At 41.7% G+C, this 13,138-nt stretch overlaps 1 protein-coding gene across 1 annotated transcript in view; it reads right to left on the bottom strand.

Moving 5' to 3' along the window:
* spata17 (spermatogenesis associated 17) overlaps positions 1 to 13,138 on the bottom strand; it is a 43,473-nt gene that overhangs the window by 30,192 nt on the left and 143 nt on the right. The window contains exons 2-5 of the mRNA XM_071921989.2: positions 12,609 to 12,698; positions 11,201 to 11,282; positions 9,704 to 9,754; positions 6,620 to 6,723 (exon numbers count right to left, since the gene is read on the bottom strand). Of these exons, the coding sequence (XP_071778090.2) occupies positions 6,620 to 6,723; positions 9,704 to 9,754; positions 11,201 to 11,282; positions 12,609 to 12,698 (327 nt within the window). The remainder of the gene's footprint in view (positions 1 to 6,619; positions 6,724 to 9,703; positions 9,755 to 11,200; positions 11,283 to 12,608; positions 12,699 to 13,138) is intronic.

Below are 13,138 nucleotides of genomic sequence, written 5' to 3'. Positions count from 1 at the left end.
GACAGTCTGGTTCACAAACCAATTGCAGAATGTGTGTGTATACAGCATATGTGTATATTTGTGTTTGTTATGTTTCAGGCACCACCCAAAACACTGACCAGCCATGTTTTCTGGGGTCAGGACATGTGTGGACCTGATTTCATGTATGTGTGTGTGCATCCAGCAAAGCCTGTGTATATGTGTAGTGTGTCAGAATGTGTCTGTGTATCGATGTTCATACATGTTCAACACTTTTGCTCGTCTATGTGTGTGCACGTGTGTCTGTGTCCGTATGTGTATGTGAGAGCATGTGTCCATTTGTGTGTGTGTGTGTGTGTGTGTGTGTGTGTGTGTGTGTCAGGTTGAATGGGTGACCTTTGCTTCCCTGCCCCCAGCCCCAGTGTTATTAATTGCTGTGTAGTGGACAAAAGCCAAACAGATTTGTAACGGCTGAAGGCACCTCGATCTGTGTCGACCCAACCAGCCGCCACAACATACAACCCTCATTAGCCCTGATCGGCACGCTGCACGCGCCCTTGTGTGTGTGTGTGTGTGTGTGTGTGTGTGTGTGTGAGAGTGTGTGTGAGAGAGAGAGAGTTTAAGAAAGAAAGAAAGAAAGAAAGGAAGAAAGAAAGAAAGCTCTTTGTGTCGTTAAATCCAGGTTTTACACAGTTTTACTAAAGTGAGAACATTAACCTTCATGCCTTCATGGGAATTATTTTACTCGTTATTCCTTAAATGTTGTATATTCTTTCAGATAAAGTATTTTTGGAAAATGTAGGCTACTTCATATAATTTTGACACAACTTTTGTCGTATTGTGATATAGAAATACAGAAATATCTTTTCACACTAGATAACATGCAAAGTGGGCCATGTCTTATGGAAGTTTTTGCCATCTACACTATATTATATATTGGTTGACTATATTGGCTCACTCTGATAAAATCACGGTGATTACAGTTTCATGGAATGAAAATGTTGAAAAGAAAAATTTTAATTGACATGTGATTCTGTGCATATAATAGTTAGCAACATTATTTTAACAACACACCATCACCACTCATCAAAAATGCTCTACCAATCAAGGATACTGTTGAACATAACAGTTTCTGATGGTAGTTTCTGCTCAGGGGCAAAACAAACAAACAAATAAAAAATGTTGTCCTGTCTATTTTAATGCTTTCTGTAGTTCATCCAGGTCTAAAACGTACAGCCTGATACCCCCGATACTTGTCCATAATATTAGTAACAGCAGCCTAGTAGTAGTAGTAGTAGTATTCCATGCTCATTGTTTATTGGTTGGTAGACCTGTCAGATTGGACCTCTGAGTTTCAAATAAAATTATGTAATAATTTTGATTAAACAAATACACTTTCTATTTCCTTAAAAGGGCAAGAATACCTTTCATCACTGGCTATGTAATATTATATGAACCTGGTTATGAATTTACATAATATCTCATGATGTATGCCAATACTCATAACACATTATAAGGGATCTTCTTAGAGTATTCATAAAATGTGTTACCAAAGTACTATAATTTGATGTGATTTTAGCTGTCAAACATATATAATACTATCAGATATGAGCAAACCAGCACATTCACCCGGTTACTGAAGATTGGAGGACTATTTTGGTACGAACAGCATAGAAGTGAATGTCATGTTCAAAGAACAGAGATGGACTAACTAAAAATAAACTGCATTAAAGCTTATTCTTTTCCAAAATCGTCTATGTATTTCTATGCATGAGATTTTCTACTTTACAAGCCTGAACATAATAGTAGTTAAATGCATTTTGGTTATGGGAAAAAACAGCTGGTAAGATTTTACTTTAAGTGAACTATGAGGTATCATAAGAGTATTATAACCACATATGCATTCTTCTTGCATTATCACATCAACCAATATATTATATTGTATATTATATTATCATGCATTATTTGAATACATTACTTTGTTATTAGATACAAAGATTTTTTTTGCACGTTATCTTGCATATCACACTCTAATTATGATGATTATTAGATGCTCATAATGTGCTTAGCATGCCATGTAATGCCATATGAGCACTTCAAGTAAACTATTACTAGAGATTGCTCTTGATGGCCGTTTAAGTGTTGGACAAGCTAATCAAGCATACTCAACTACTTTCAAATACTGGAAACCCTAAGTATCATTTTCACCCCTGCCTGTTAACTTATTTAAATGGTTAATATAGAACAGCTAAATTCCTTACTTCCTCATCAATAATTTACTCCCTGGGTCACACTGGGGAGCCAAGGGCTGATGGGATATCAGAGAATGAGGCATTGTGGGACAGCGGGCCACCCCTGCGGTCATCCAGGCCAGCACCAGAGCAGCTAATTGGCCAGGATCTAAATATTTAATGGAGGCTTGACCTGATTGGCTGTTTTAATTGCTCCAATTAAATGATTCAATAGCTGGTAAAGGAGGGGGGAGTCAGCCAGTCAATTTAGACAGTGACCAACTCAATGTATTGAGCCTTCAACACCCTCATAACACAGTATTTCCCTTTAAGTGATTGATTTATTGAATAACTAATTGATTCATTTTAAACCACAAGTAGTAAAACTGATACCATGAAAAGCTCTGGGAGGCAAACCACAGTTCCAGTGCTCAAGTTACACCAAATCCCTATTCCTAAGAAAAGGATGTTTTTACCCACTTTCCTCCATTGTTTTTCCCCTCTCTGAACAAAAGTAGTTTCCTAAAGAGGCTTGGAGAGCACAGCACCCAGATTATACTCCAACACACACACATGTATATGCACGCACACAAATCCAATCAAAGACTGAAGGAGTGAACTCGTCTCCACCCCAACTGGATCAGAAAGAAAGAGGAGCAAAAGAAAGACTGACGCAGAGAAGCGGAGAGTGATCGCGGGGCAGGCAGGCAGGCAGGCAGGCCCACACTCTCTCGCTACCATAGCAGCTCTCCTTTCATGAATGTCCTTGAGAGGGACACGAGAGAGAGAGAGAGAGAGGAATGAAGAGAGCGAGCGTAAAGAGAGACAGGAAAAAAGTAGAGAGGAAGAGAGACAGCATAGCGCGAGCAAAAAAGACAGAGAGGGGAAAAAAAAAAAGAACACCAGCGCTGCTCAGCCTAGCCACTCCAAGTCCATAAATTCTCCCCTCAGCCTCTTTTTTCTGTTCTCCTCGCGTGAGTTAAAAGATTTCGCCATGTCGTCGCAACATCACAGGGAGAATTATTTATCTGATTATGGCAGTAATAATTACCCAGCTGTTTATTGCAGATAGAGGAATAATTCATGCAGCCAACAGGCCGTGGTGGTGGCGGCAGCAATGACACCAGCGCATTTAGTAAATATGCAAAGCGGGCTTGCTCTGCTTTCCTAATTGCCCCCATCGTCCCACTGCATGCCCTTATTAAAGCCCAGGAACTTTAAGTGTCTCCCTGACAAAGTGATAAATTGTTGGGGTACCGAGGAAAAGTGTGGCGGAGTGGGGATTGCGCCGGGGTCCTGACTTCATTAGGCTATGCAGGAGGAGAGGAGGGATGAATGAGGATGGACACCGGAGCTCCGTGAACCCCGGCCGGCCTCAGAGAGAGAAAGAGAGAGAGAGAGAGAGAGAGACAGAGAGAGAGAGAGAGATGGAGGGAGAGAGAGATGGAGGGAGGGAGAGAGGGAGGGAGCAAGGGATAGAAGGTGAGAGAAAGAGGGTAGCGTGTAAGCATGTATTAGCTGGGTGCTGCGGCTAATGAAATGACACAGATGGTTTTGCGCGGGGGGAGATCCGTCAGGAGAGCGAGAGAGCGAGAGAGAGAGAGAGCGAGAGAGCGAGAGAGAGAGAGAGAGAGAGAGCGAGAGAGAGAGAGAGAGAGAGGTTCGGCGGTCCATGTACTGCTCCTATATCATTACCATGCGCGGCCGGTCGGCCCGCACTAAATGGGGACCATTAGTCCAACTTTGAATAATTTATGCAGCTGGTTGGACAGACGGACAGACTTACAGAGGGGGGAGCGTGCTGGCGGATTAAAAAGCGGACCTTTGCGGGGTGAGTGATCGGGCAGCGTGCGATCCGAGGGCTCCGCAGCTAACACAGAGAGGATATTTTAAATAAACGCCGGCACGGCGTTAATTGATCGCGACCCCAGCAGCACTAAATAAACAAGTGATTAACTGGCGAGAGAGTGACCTCAACACCCCAAACCACTGTGGAGGAGGGGCCGTGTTTGTGTGTGTGTCTGTGTGCCTGTGCATGTGTGTGTTAATGTGGAGACTGGGGATGTCACACCGTTGATAATGAAACAGTAGGACCAGACCAGTAAAATGACAACAACCCAAGCTCCCCCTAATTTATTTTCACAATCCTCTACTTCCTTATTTTTCTAATCTATTCTCACTCTGCTCTTCAGATTTTATTAGCCTTATGGTACAGTGATGGGAGGGAGGGAAGAGAGTAGAGAGATGTGTGTGATAGTACAGCAGTATTCAAGACTTCCTATATTTTTGTCTTGGTGGGGCGCAAACACTTCTGCAACAGCATTTAGGCCCTGTGAAAACCCTGCATGGGACCAAATACAAACATTACTGTTTTAGGAAGGCTCCTGCTCCACCTGTTCAGCAGTAGTTGAAACACTGTAACACGGCCCGAAATAGTTTTCAGACCCAGATAATTATAGTACATGGATAGTTTCTCAGGCAAGCATTAATTGCTTAAATTACAGGTTTTCAGATTTTTAGTTTAGACTTATAATCACAAGCTGTGTCACCTTTGACATTTAATATATTACAATATTTTCACTCTCACATTTTTATGCTTATTCTAAATATTTTTAGTCAGGCTTAGTAAATACACGCTGTATATAAAAGTAGTGACAAAGTCTGTTCTCTATTTAGACAAGGCATAGTGGGAAGGATAAACCCCTACAGTCACAATGTCGCCAGTTTTTCTTTGGTCACTGATATGGTGTCAGAATGCTTGATGAAGTTGCTCTGTGTGTGTGTGTGTGTGTGTGTGTGTGTGTTATAATATAACTCTAAAGTGGCAACACTTCCTTAATGGACTTTAACAGCCTAGTCCCCTCTACCTCTGTAGGGGGGTGAAGAGGGGCGAGGAGTGTGGAGGAAAGGTGGAAGGGTGGTGGGGAAGAGGGGGGGGGGGGGGGGGGGGGGGGGAGTCAGTGATCCAAGGAGCACTTTAACAAATTTACATTTAATTTTAGCAGAGGCCTTAAGATATTTTCCGGCAAAATATATTAGCAACATTAAAAAATGTGACTATTAGCTAAACGTTAAGTTTTTTTGTCAAAAATAAAAGATGGCGTATCTCTAGCAGTAAGCCCTGGAGCGCAGGATGTTTTATTAATGCACAAGCTGCGGTTCAAATCAGAGGCTAATTTTTAATTTCTTCACATCGTTCACTTCTCTCCCTCTTAGCCCCGGGCGCTTTGGAGGACTTTTCTCTCTCTCTCTCTCTCGCTCTGTGTTTCTCTCTCCCTCTCCTTTCCTCTTCATCTCTTTCTCTCTCTCCGTCTCTTTCATTCCCTCACTTTTCCTCTCACCCTGGCCCGGTTTCTCTCCCTCTGAGGTAACAGCTACGCAAGTACAGCTCTTACGCACCACCTCTCTCTCTCTTGCTCTCTCTCTCATTATGGGAACACAAGTAAAGGTATGCCCCTTACCCATCCTCTCCCTCCCTCTCTCCCTCCCTCTCTCTCTCTCTCTTTCTCTCTCTCTCTGAGGTTACGGGTACACAAGTATACCTTTTACCCAGCTGCCTTTACACTAATCAAATCAATTCATCTTGACTGACTTGTACCACCTGACTTCCTTCCTGGCTACTCTGCATAATATGTTGTTGTATAAAGGAGGCCCTAGTGGTCCCTAGACACAACTGTACATTACAAAAACACATACTGTAAGGTCCAATGGCACAAAAACACGAGAGATCGAGAGCGAGTGAGATAAAGAGCGAAAGAGAGAGAGTGAGAGTGAAAGAGAAGAGGTAGAAGTAGTAGGGGGTTCCATTCACTGACGTTCACTTTTCACTTTCCTTCTTTACTCTCAAAAAAGAAAAACCTACACGATTTCTGCTTGTCACTGAAGCAGACGTAATTACACGTCTGTTGTAACTTTTCTTGTCAAAAAAGGTACATATTGGTCACTTTTCTGCTTTATCATGGATGTCGACAGATTGCATTACCAAGAGATATAATCAACACAATGGAATTTCATGGGAGAAAAGCAGGGAATCACCAAGGGATTCTCTAATAAGTGAATCAAGATGAAATCGAGATGAAATAAATGATGAGATGATTCCTTAAAAAGGTGAAAAATCACATCCCATGACTGCCAAAATATATACTGGCCACTGGTACAAAAAACCAAAAAGAGAAAAAGGAGGAGGTGCAGAAGTTCAATTGGAATGATGTCAATCTGTCTCCTCTCTCTCCCTCTTGGGCCTCATATAGGAGTGTCAGGCTATTTTACAAAGCTCTCGATGAAACATTGTTTTTTCTTACTTAGACATGACAGCTGTCAATGCATTTTTATATTTGTAAAGAGAGATTTTTTCCCTAACCTCAATTGGACTCTTTTTTTGTTGACTTAACCTTCCAAACGTCAAAAAAGTTGACTTTGACTTTATTTACCTGACTAGTTGGTTTTTCATGGAGAGTCCTTCCAGATACCTCTTGCGTGCGTAGTAGTTATGGATGTATTTCCTGGCATAGAACCCTCTCCATCTGCGCTGGATCTGTAAGGGATGAACACACAACAGTCTATAAGGCCAAGGGAGGAAAAACACTCCGCTGCACTCCACTCCAACACTCCACTTTGCACTGCCCACACACACATTTAGACGACCAGAGTGAAAATCCCACGGCAGTAGTTTCTCTTCAGAGGTTTTCTCACGGCATGATAGAATGTGTCTAGGAGGATGGCAACTTTGATGCTTCATTATTTCAACAGCCCCGAAAGACATGATTTGTTTAACCCGGCAATAAAATCTATGTTTTAACAAGGAGGATACATTTGAGACTTCATGCCAACAAGAAGAATGGAATCCTGTCTCGCTAAAAATGGGGTGCTGTACAGACGGTAAAGTCTGTGTGCCTCTCTGCAGGAGCAAAAAGAGCAATGTAGCTTATTTCATAAACTACAAAACCAAAGTGTTCTTTATATTACCAAAAAGAGGTAACTGAATCATAGTCATGGGGATGGTACTTTCTTTTTCGTGTTTTTCTGACATATTTGAAAAACTACCCGCATACTTGCTATTTTTTTTTATATCTGAGTTATGAAAAAACATTAAACATGAAAAATAATACAGATGTATTATTGGTATTAATGTTAAATGAGAGAACATTCTTAAACATGCATGCCTGTGGTCTAAAAATGAAATTTTCCGATGTAGTGATGAAGGGACAACCCAAGGTGGGACAGACAGCTGTCACAGCCGCATACGTTTAACTGTATCACTCCACATTGATTGTGGAGGCTGCAGATTAGCTAGCACACACACTCACACTCGCACACACACACACACACACACACACACACACACACCTGTGGACCATTGTAAAGCATGGGGGTGGATGTCCTTCAGACTAATTAGGAGATTAAAACAACGGCAGGTAAAAGAATAATCACACTACGAGAAGAGAGCAGAGGAGAGAAGAGAAGGAGTGGAGGATGGGGAGAAAAAACAACAAAGAGCAAAATGAGAATTAGCATTGATCTGCCAGTCAATAGATAATTTTAAATAAAGTAATTGCCGCCTCCCGAGTTCTTGCTGACCTTTTTTGACTAGTGAAATCGATGCTGTTGAATCTAATACAAATCCGAGGTGCGGCATGTAAACACTGGTTTCTATTACGGCGCTAATACATTATCTTCTGTTAGCTACCACGCCGTGATAAAGACAACAGGAGGGGAGAGAAGAAAGGATAGAATCAAAATTGATTCAAAGGAAGTGTCACAAGGGGATTCAGAGATGATTGTTTCTCCCTTTGTGTCTCTCTTTCCCTCTCTCTCCCTCTCTCTCTCTCTCACACACACACACACGCACATTCACTATTTCTTTGGTCAAAGAGTGTCAGTGGGTGGAGATGTCCTTCACTTACTCACTTTTGAGCAGGCACTCTCTCTCTGTCTCTGTCTCTGTCTCTCTCTTTCACACACACTCTCACACACAGACACACACACTCACACAAATACAACCTCTCTTGCTTTTCCACTAGTGTATCACAACAGATCCTGAGATTACGATGTTGTTCAAATACAGCTGCCATTATTTTCCCAGCATAAAAATGAATTGCGTTTAACAAATCCTTAAATAACTTTAAGGCTGGGGTACATGCTAAAACAATTCTCTTTCAATAGGCAGTATTGCAAAAAAATGGAATTCAACACACAGACCTGGGAATATTGTTAATTTTACTAGATCTGGTTTCACTACATCCTTTTAGGCTTTTTTATCTATCCATATCTATTTTCTTTTCCATATAAATTCCTATTGCTTCCTATGGGCATCTCAGTAGTTATTTTACAAGGCTAATAAAACCCTCTCGTCTCTACCTACAGAAGCTTCTGCTTTGCTCTAAGTGGTGACATCACCCTTAACCTTTAACCCCATGACCTCAGACAGCAGGGTGAGACAGTGACCCTGGATCTATCGTCTGCCCCGTAACACGACATTTACTGAAAACAGCAGGGTGGTCAACTTTATTTGTTTGGGTTTCTATCAAATATAAAACTCGAAACCCTCAATTTCCAAGCTTTTCCACCAATGTCTCAACAGCTCTCTCTGGCTGGACTGTAACATGCCCTCTTCAATAAATACTGGGGATTTTTTTTTGTTGGCTCATAAAAATCTTTAATGGTTTTGGCTGAGTGAAATTGTTAGCCAAAAGAGTAGGCTATATGGAATTGTAAAAATATAAGGTTTCGATGCAATATCCTTGAGTAAAAGTGCCAAAGCGTCAGTCAAAGCCAGAGCCTTATGATTTATGGGTCGTACAGTAGTAGCTGTTAAGAAGATACAAGAAAGGGAAGGGGAACATTTGATGGGCATGAGCATTAACAGAAAAATTATAGAAATGGTTGAATTGGAGAGATAGATATAAGTATAGATCAGCATTTAGCAGACACTTTCATCCAGAGGGATTTTTACACCAAGTACAACAGTGGAATAAGGTTTAATTCCTGTAGCACCAACATGACAATGTATAACTGTGAATGGACCAACCAAGAGTGCCAAGACATCAAAATAATTAAAATAATTAAAATAAAATGCCTGGCAATTAAATGTTCCAGGGATTTGAATGTCCCTGGAATATCTAGGTACCTTCAGTAAAGCCTAGAAAAGTGCCAGGAAAAGGAATAACAGAAAAGAGGCAAAAACAAACTAGTAAACAAGTATGTAATATGCCTGAATTTCATTAAAATTCTTAAAACAAGTTAAATTGTACATGAACCAGTCCAACTATCTCACCTCATTGGCATATTTTGCCACTTATTTAAAAAAAAAAAAAAAAAAAAAACCATAAAGACTGTATGTAAGATTAAATCACTTGTTAAGATGGACATTTTTTTTGCTTGCAATGAAGTGGTATGATGGAGTGCTTCCAGGCTGCTATTTATGGGGCCCTCCCATTCACAGCACACACAGAGAGCGAGTGTCCCCCCACCACGACACTCCATTTGCTAAAACAAGACACTGTGGTGATATTTACCCTGACCGCCATCTCCTCGTAGAAATTCATCTTCATGATAAAATATGCCGCCTGTGAACACAAAGGAAAAGACAGCGTTACATCTTGTCTCCCAGCCCTCTGATCTGTCCACAGCAGGCCTCAAAGATAAAGAGCTCTTTATACATAATACATTGCACACACAGGCAACACAGATAGGGCCACTGTAGAGGGGAGGAGGGAGGAGGGAAGGGGGCAGGAGAGGAGAGAGGGAGAGCGAGAGAGAGAGAGAGAGAGAGAGAGAGAGAAAGCCAGAGGGAGAGAGAGAGAGAGAGAGAGAAAGAGAGAGAGAGCGAGAGAGGTTAGAGGGACTTTGTATCGAGGGGAGGACGGTGCGGCGCGCTACTCTCTTAATACCCCAACGCAGACAAGGGCCAAGAAAATCTATGGTAGTCAAGCAGCGAGCTAATGGAGATGTATGACGGCCAAACGCTCTCCGCTGGGTTTCATAATCAATGACAGCACTGCCAGAAGAGACTAACAAAAGGCCAGAGAATATTCAGCGGCACACTCGACGAGCCGTCGCGCGCCAAACGTGCCGGCCAACCACTGGGGGCACATTTCAGGAGCGGACTGGAGAGCCGGCCATAAAAGGGATTCATATCTCAACACGTCTTCTTTAATAACGACAGGGAAGAGAGGGAGGAGAGGAAGGGGAAGGGAGACAAAGACTTGAAAGGAGGTTGTAAATTCAGCTTGATGTTTTGAGATGAGGCTTTGCGCGCGTCACTTTACGCATGATAAGATCCGCAAGAGGGAGAGAGAGAGAGAGAGAGAGAAAGAGAGAAGAAGACCAGAATCTCTTAGGGCTAATTCAAAATAGTGCACTGTGGCAATTTTGAGTGATTTAAATTAGCGCTCGTCTGTTTCCAAATGAGACCAAACAGCCTCTTTTTAGCCCATATGTGTGTTGTGACACATCCTTCATCGTTTATTTCACCCCCCCCCCTCGTTTCCATTTCTTGAACGCCTCCCAAACGGCGGCTGGCAGTTATGCTTTAGCAAACAGTCAATTTAGAGGCGTGATAAATAGCTTGTTGTGATACGTTTACAAAACTCAATCCAGGGGAAAATTATACGTGAGAGCGCTGGGTATTGGATCCGGTATCAACAATCTGTTCAATTAAGAAGCAGTTGGAGGCAATATGCTGAAAATGGGGCCTTGTTTTACTAAAGCGCACACACACGCACGCACACATACACACACACACACACACACACACACTCCCTCTCTCCCCTTCTTTCCTTCCCTCCATCCCTCCTGCCGCTCTTTCTATATGCATCCCAGGAGTAGTGATATAGATGGAATTCCATATCATATCGCATCATATTTCCTAAGTGCTAATTTCCCGATGTGTAATGGGTGAATTATATTTCTTAAGGTCAGACGCAGGGGCTTAGGAATATAGCAATTGAATTCTAATGCGTGCTATCATAACATAATCAATATATCTATAGCCGTTCCGGCAGCTGGCTTACCTTCACCATTTGTCTGAGACGTGCCCTTGCTGCAAAGCCCCGCCATATCTTCTGCATAATGGTCGCCTTCTTGTGCAGATGGCTGTAATAAAATCATATTGGGGAGAGGATTGGATGTATAATTTTTTGTAGTTTAAGTTATTGAAATGATGGAAAACACTGAAAATTAAAAATATATATGTCATATTCAGATATACAGGTGGAGGGAAATCAAATTAGGTATTTGATGTTTGATTTTTTTTTTTAGTTTATGCTCAGAAATACAACTAGTGCAAATATGGGTGGAAAGCAAGAAAATGAAAATCGTCATTAGACATGTGTGGGAACTGCATCCAAAAAACCTGAACGCAAAAAAGCTGAAAAATCACATTCTGGCATATAGTGGAATTCATAAAAACATAAAACTCATTTAGATCTTTTTTTGTTGTGATACTTTATGCTTTTGAAATTAACAAATAGTGAAACAGGAAACTGGCAAACTGACCTCATTTAAAAAAAAACACAGTTTAAGGTAAAATAAGATTAATTGTCCGCAGGATCATTGATCCTGAATTATGATATGGAGACTTTGTTTTTTGCCTACAGATGTTAGGCTGCACTCAACTTCAGTTAAAAGGTCAGGGAAACATTAGGCTTACACACACACACTCACGAACACACACACACACACACACACACAGAACATTTCTGCTCCTGCAGGCTTTTCGATCATGTCCGACGAGCCTTTCGCCCCCTTTAGCCAGCGGCACACATTTGTATTCATCTTCAAACATACTCTAAATGCAAGTCCACTGCGATTCTCTGCTTCCAACGAGGCCATCAATTTCCAAAAGGCCATTTATATGCCCAGAAAATCAATGCTTATAGTGGGGATAGCACAACCCCGGAGTTGCACTTAGGCAGCTAAAATTGTTGCTAATTATCCACTTAACGCATTGATCAATTAACTAAAGTAATCTGAATTAACCTACTGTCTGGAAGTTTGTCTGCTGACCCTGCAGAATGGTGTTGGGGTCACAGCATAGGAACAGGCACAGAGATAGAGACATTCATTTCTCTCTGTGTGAAAGGAGCAAGGAGTGCAAGCGACATTTATTCCTCGAGGCCATTTGCAAAGCTCTAGGAGTGGGACAATTACGGTAGTGAGCTAGTATCAGGGTTTCCCTTGAAATTAACTCTTAGGGGCCTGCCTGAATGATTTTCTGTATCACAGAACCTCAAATTGTTATACAAAATATTAAGGCTTGTATCTTTCTTTATGTGTTGCATATAAAGGAGTACCTTTATAGTGTCATAAAGTGTATTTTCCAGGCTTACTGATATAAAATGGGCTCCGATGGCTTTACATTAGACAGATAGGCACGCACACACACACACACACACACACACACACACACACAGAACATACCTGAGGTAAGCCCGCACCTTGCAGGCTCTGAACCAGCTCTGAATCTGGGTGGCTGCCTGGTTCTCCCTCTGTCTGTTCTCCTCGGCTAGACTGGGCGCACACACACACACACACACACGCACACATAAACACACAAGTTGATAGACACTGTGCACATTCAGTGTAATGTAGGCTACATTACCTCAATGTTATGCAAAAAATACTTTACCTCTACTTTGCGTATAGCAAATTAAATTAGTTGCATTGATGTCTTTCTCTTGCACATGACTTCTGGGTATCACTACTTCCACTTTAACTCTTAGTTGTCGTGCGCATTGAAATTTGGGAAAAGGTTACTGAACACAACCCTTTTCAAAACAACCAGTGGCTACCTCTTGTTGGTAAGTTTACACGTAGCTTAGCGCTACAATGTAGAAGCATGACTTACCATGTAGTTAGCTAACAAACGCAAGCATAGTTGACGTTTTAGCTAACGTTAGCTAACTATGGTGATGTTAGTTTAGCTTGTTCAGTAGCGTTACCGCTTTTAC

This window comes from Centroberyx gerrardi, chromosome 1, assembly GCF_048128805.1.
Source record: "Centroberyx gerrardi isolate f3 chromosome 1, fCenGer3.hap1.cur.20231027, whole genome shotgun sequence".
In the NCBI taxonomy this organism is placed as follows: Eukaryota; Metazoa; Chordata; class Actinopteri; order Beryciformes; family Berycidae; genus Centroberyx; species Centroberyx gerrardi.
This window is presented reverse-complemented; position numbering and strand designations above follow the sequence as displayed.